General features: G+C 44.9%; 1 protein-coding gene across 1 annotated transcript; it reads right to left on the reverse strand.

The window, feature by feature from the left end:
* Positions 1-2,827: 2,827 nt before the first annotated feature.
* LOC132223893 (histone H2A-Bbd type 2/3-like) lies at positions 2,828-3,272 on the reverse strand. The gene has a single exon (XM_059678921.1). The coding sequence runs from the start codon at positions 3,270-3,272 to the stop codon at positions 2,925-2,927; it is 348 nt and encodes a 115-aa protein (XP_059534904.1). The 3' UTR covers positions 2,828-2,924.
* Between the last annotated feature and the right edge of the window lie 3,114 nt (positions 3,273-6,386).

The raw sequence follows: 6,386 nt of genomic DNA on the forward strand, positions 1-6,386 counted from the left end.
TCATTAAAATATTATTTCATTGATTTTTTTACAGAGAGGAAGTGAGAGGGATAGAGAGCCAGAAACATAGATGAGAGAGAAACATCGATCAGCTACCACCTGCACACCCCCCACTGGGGATCAAGCCCGCAACCAAAGTACATGCCCTCGACCAGAATCAAACCTGGGACCTTTCAGTCCATGGCCTAATGCTATATCCACTGAGTCAAACCAGTCAGGACCCTTTGCCCATTTTTAAAAATTGGAATTTTTTGTGTGTGCTGAGTTGTATAAATTATATATTTTGGAAATTAACCCCTTATCAGATGTATCATTGGCAAATATGTTCTCCCATACAGTGGGTTGTCTCTTCATTTTGTTGGTTTCCTTTGCTGTACAAAAGCTTTTTAGCTTGGTATAGTCCCATTTTTTATATTTTCCTTTGTTTCCCTTTCCTGGGGAGACACATCGGTAAAAATATTGCTGTGAGAAATGTCTGAAATTTTACTACCTATGTTTTCTTCTAGGATTTTTATGATTTTGTGACTTACATTTAAACCTTTAATCCATTTTGAGTTTATTCTTATGTAGACTTTTTAAAGAACCCTTCCCTTTATCTTTGGATCTTGAGTCCTAGGTAGGCATAAAGAAACACTATTAATTTAAAAAAAAAACATTCAGGATCTTAACTAGGATTTTTAAGTGTCATGAACCATTGTACTAGTAAAAAAAAAAATCTGGAATAAAAGGTAGAATGGGTAACTAGATGTTGATTCCCAGATTTCTAGTACATGAACTTGTGGAAACCTTCCATTATGCAAAGTCTGTTGGGGAAAGGGGAGAAAAGAGCATTTTGAGCTTGAATTCCAACTAAAACTTGCCTTACTTTCAGTTCTGGCAACATAGAAGACTAATCTGATAATCACACTGTAAATAAAAGCAAGATTCAACTTCATGCTGTCTATAAAAGATGTTCTTTAACCATACAGATGAATATTGAGGACATTATGCTAAGTGCCCTCCCACACTCACAAAAAGAGAAATACTGCACAATCCCACTTACATGAGGTATCTAAAATGGTCAAATTCACAGAATCCAAGAGTGTAATGGCAGTTTCTAGGTTCAAAGGGGAGGGAGAAATGGAGAGTTACTAATCAATGGGCATAAATTTTCAGATAAGCAAGATGAATTAATTCTAGAGATCTACTGTAAATATTGTACCTATCCAACAATAATGTATTGCACACTAAATTTTTATTGAGGATGAACCTCATTTTAAATGTTATCACAATACTTACATGTATGAATCCATTAATCTGAAGTTCTAGAACAGGCCAAACTATTATGTGGTGTAAAAAATAAGAACATTGGTTGCCTCTAGGGTATGAGGATAAGGCTAATTGGGTAGGTGCTTGAGAAATCTTTTCATATGATCCAGCAGTCCAACTCATGGGTATTTACCCTAGAGCAGTGGTCGGCAAACTGCGGCCCCTTGAGTGTGGCTCTTCCACAAAATACCACGTGCGGGCACACACATACAGTGTGATTGAAACTTCGTGGCTACACTCAAGGGGTCAAAGAGCCGCATGTGGCTCGCGAGCCGCAGTTTGCCAACCACTGCACTAGAGAAATGAAAATTTATGTTCATACAGAAACTTATCCATGACTGTGTTGAACTAAAAAACAACAGTAAGTTAAGTCAGTTATTTTACCAACAAAAATGGGCTCATTGGGGGAACAGCAAAGAATTGCAATTCAGAACAAACTATGGCAAAACCATAGGCAAGTGCAGAGAACAAAGGAGAGGAACTGTTCCATTATAGAGGAATGGGGGAAGTTGGGAGGGGCTGTTACAAATAGAGTCCATTGGAGAAAATTGGGAGTTGGAAGTGTAGTGGATTTTCACTGGATGGGCTGTGACAGTTTCTCATTGGTTGCCCGGCAATGAGAAAATCTTCCTTGTAGTTCAGTGAAAGACTAGTACACTGGCATAGAAGCAGTAGCCATAATCAAAATCAAACTACATAGGACAAAAAGAAGTCTCATTCACTTTAAATTATGGGTATCAGAGTCAGTTATTAATCTGGCTTTCAGGAACTAAGGCCCCCTTCCCTAGGTATATGTAAATCGAGTGATTTGATGAAGAACCTGGTCGAGCACAGGTTATACACGCCAACTAGGGGTTGGGGAAAAGCCTTTCCAGGGGCACAGTTCCCATGCAAAAATGTTGAGGGGCTTGCCTGGTACAAGCAGCATATGCAAATAGAGAATCCAGGGTCAGCCCTGGCCAGGCACCCTCTGTTGCTAGGTGACAGCTTGTTTACCTAGGTTGCTAAGGGTGTCTCCAGCATCTCTAAGGGAACAGGACCAAAAAAACCTGATCCTTCATGACCCTCATCCCGATTTTGCATCTTTCTCCGTGTCTTTCCCTCGGCCCCCGCATCAGACCTCAATCTCACCGTCAAAGCCACTGCCCCATGGGAGTCGATGCCAACCACTCCGCCCACCCCTCCATTCTGCAGGCGGGTTGGCATTGCACCTTCACCCTATCACGATGCCTGAGTCATGGTCTTGCACTCCACCCCAGTGAACACCAGCCTCCTGGGGACGTCGCCAGGCTCTGACTTGCTCAGAGGCGATGGGGGAGTTTTCCAGACCCCAGCCTGCCCCCACCCAGCCGGCCTCTCCCACCCTGGACCACCCCCTGCACTGTCACCATGGGGGCTGCTCCTGTCCTGTCACCCCCGACTCCACCCCCGCTCCCAGGAACACACCACCACCAGCCCATCCCTCCAACCACCTCCCACACAGAGTGACTGAAGCAGGCACAGGGGTTTCCTTCAACACTTTATTTTCAATAACTTGGCCCAAGGCGCCAGACAGGCCCGGGCTGCCTGGGCTGTGAGTGGGCCGAGGCCCGGGGAGCCCAGGTCATGTTGGGAAGCTACCGCCTGCCCGGGGCCACTTGGGAAATGGTGGTGTTCTCGAAGAAACCGCTGAGCAGTGCGTTGTTGTGGATCGCCATGTCCAGCAGCTCCGGGGTGATGCGCCTGCAGCCGATTTTCTGGGCCTCGTTGCCCGCCAGCTCCAGGATCGTGGCCGTCAGGTACTGGATGATGGCCGCCAGGTACACAGGTGCGTTAGCGCTGAGACGCTGGGTGTAGTGGCCGTCCAGCAGGAGGTGCTCCAGGTGGCTCACAGAGAAGGTCAATTCAGCTCTGCTGGTGCGGCTTCGGGTGCGGTTCCGCCTCTGGTGACCAGAAGACCCTCCGCGGCTCCTTTGCTCAGACATGCTGGGCGCTGGGGTGCGCTGAATCTGACCCGTCTAGCTCTGCCGTGCGGTTCAGTGCGGTTAGGTTCAGTTAGGTGCCAGTTGGTCTCAACCGCTCAAGATGGCCAGTACAGAGGCTCCTGCTCTGTATCCTCGCGACCATGGACCGACCCCTCATTGGTCCAGGTACAGGCTGTATGACACATAAGTTCGGTGAGGTCACTGCTTTCCCATTGGCCCTGGTGGGCCGGGGCCTGCAAAGAAGGGGTGCTGGCAGCGCCCTGCTCACCCTTGCTCATGGGACCCTCTCTTTGAGGGAACTCTCACTGTCCACTGGACAGGAATGTTGTAGAGAAAAAACATGTGGGATCCAGTGGCACCAGGTATAACTGGTGATGTTGGACAGCCAGCATAACTACTTCCAAAACGTTGGAACCTCCCCCAAAAGAAACCCCTGTACCCTGTGTGGCAGTCACTCCCACTGCCCTCCTCCTCTCCCCACCCCCACATGCCCTCTCCTCCTCCCCTAGACCCCAGGCAACCATGAACCTGCTTCCTGTCCATAGAGGCTCGCCTATTCTGGAAATTTCTAGGGATGTAATCATAGGATAAATGGGTGGCTTTTTGTGTCTGCCTACCTTCACTGAACATAATGGTCTCATTATGGTTCACCCCGGTGGTAGCATGAATCAGCACTTCATTCCCTTTTCATGCCTGAGTAATATTCCATTGTATGGGTGGACTACATGTTGGGCATCAGTTCCTCAGTGGATGGATGTTTGGGTCATTTTCACCTTCTGGCTGTTGTGAATAGCACCGCAGTGAACATTCCTGCACAGGGTTCTGTTTGAACACCTGTTTTCAGTTCTTCTGTGTGTACATCTAGGAGAGGAATTGCCAGCCCATGTGGTAATTCTATGTTTAACTTCCTGAGGAACCGCCCACTGGTTTCCATAGTGATGGTTCCATTTTACAGTTCTGACAACAGTGTCTGAGGCCCCAATTGCTCCATATCCTCATCAAAACTTATTTCCCTTTTGGTTTGGTTATAATCTCATCCCAGTGGGTGTGAAGTGGTACCTCATGGTTTTGATTTGCATTTCCCTAATGGCTAGTGATGTTGAGCATCCTTTCACGTGCCTCTTGGCCATTTGTACATCTGCTTTGGAGGAAGCAGATGTACTTTCAACTGCTTTGCCCATTTCCTAAAACTGGGCTGCTTGTCTTTTCTGTTGCTGAGTTTTAAGGTTCTTGATGCAGTCTGGAAAGTAGGCCACTATCAGATATGTAATTTGCAAATGTCTCTCCCATACTGGAGGTTGTCCTTTCACTTTCTAGATAGAGTCCTTTGAGGCACAAATGTTTTGCATTTGGATGGCATACAATTTATTTGTTTTACAGTGCAGAATGGGGATTGGAAATGCTTCTACTTCTTAAACAGTTTTCACCCTCATTGTTTTGGTGCCCACCCCCTCCCCCTCCACTTCCAGAGTTAGCCTTTGCAGCCTTTGAAGATTCTTCTGGTGGGCAGAAGGACAGTAGTAAATCAGGACGGTTTGGGGCTTTTCCTACTTAGGGCTTAGGATTCCTAGTTTGTGGCCTTCTGGGGTCTGTTCAGTTAATTACTACTCATCTATCTCCTTTCCTGCATTTTCAATCTTGTCAAATATAATTTTTGAGTAATTTCAGTAGATTTGGGGGACTTGATAAAGTTATATGTGGAAGTATGTGTTCCGCTTCAACTATACCTCATGGAGAGCATGGAGGTCTGCTTGTCTGCCTCATTCACCCTGTGCGCTTTTTTTTTTTTTTAATCAAGCCACTCTCCCTAAAATACTCCAGACTCAGATGGTCTCGTCGGGTTCTTTCATCCATTCTGTGACCTTTTTTGCCCTTTCAGCTCTCAGCCCCAAGACCATGTACTCCAAACCAACTTCCTAACCATAAACCCTCAGGCCATGCTTGAAGTTCAGATGCCTTGCCAATATGTGTCTGCTTCATAACCTGTCAACTCTCTCTCTGACCCCTAGTGTTTCCACACACTTTTCCAGTTCTGATCCTCATAACTCTACTCCTTCTCACTAAGTATAATGCTGACTCCTATCAGACACAGGCTAGCCCTGGTCCCTCCTATTTATTCAAATTATGATATTGGTGACAGTGATAACTACTAAGTGCTAAATGTTTCTTATTTGATGCTCACTATGGTAGACACTTTATACACATGACCTTGTTTCATTCTTCATCAAAGCTTTACCTGATAGATGGCATTTATTAGACCCATTTTGTAGATTCTACCTGATAGATGGCATTTATTAGACCCATTTTGTAGATGAAGAATCAGAGGCTCAAGGAGGGAGAGCAGCTTCCCAGAATTCACCAGGCTGGTAAGAAACAGAGATGGAATTTAAATCCAGATCAGGCCAAGCTCATGCTCTTCTTAGGACACTATCCTGCTTCAGTCAAGGCATCAGAGAGGGAGCTGGTAAGCAGAAGGTGAGAAGGTACTTCGTGCCTGAACTGGAAAAATGGCCACCATCAATGGGACAAAAGGTAGACCATGAAGAAAGATGGGGCTAACAAAGACAAAGCTTCACTGACTTCACAAGTTTGAATAGCATTGACCCTGTGATCTTCATTTGTGCACAGGATAAATTACCATGCTTATCTACCCACACAGACAAAGTTAGTACACCACTATAAATCAATATACTCACCAACATGGGTTAACACATTGCGGGCAGATCACGAGCATTCTTGTGTTTTCATATTACACAGTATTTTGCATAAATGTTAAAGGCACGCCTTAAAATTAAATACGCATTGCATTTTGAAGTTATTTATTGCATGTTCTTACAAGCTAATATCTTTTTAAAATATGATACTTTGTAAAACGTTTTTTGTACTCGTTCAATAGCAACTTATCTGGCCACTGGGTAAAGCTAGCAATAAAACTACTGGTGCGCAATGTGTTAGGATGATTTATCACAATTGTAAAAGATGCTTGATTATTTTTGTCCAGAAAGAAAGCTTGAATTCTATTAATAAAGCTAAGACTTTTACTGCTTCCTAGCCTGGCACAAAAATGAAGTCATAACAATAAGCCTGAGTTGTCAAGAAAGCATGTAGTCATAT

This window comes from Myotis daubentonii, chromosome X (genome assembly GCF_963259705.1).
Source record: "Myotis daubentonii chromosome X, mMyoDau2.1, whole genome shotgun sequence".
Taxonomy (NCBI): Eukaryota; Metazoa; Chordata; class Mammalia; order Chiroptera; family Vespertilionidae; genus Myotis; species Myotis daubentonii.

What these genes read in the sequence shown, in the direction of transcription:
- LOC132223893 (XM_059678921.1), bottom strand. Translation starts at nt 3,272, where the DNA reads ATGTCTGAGCAAAGGAGCCGCGGAGGGTCTTCTGGTCACCAGAGGCGG.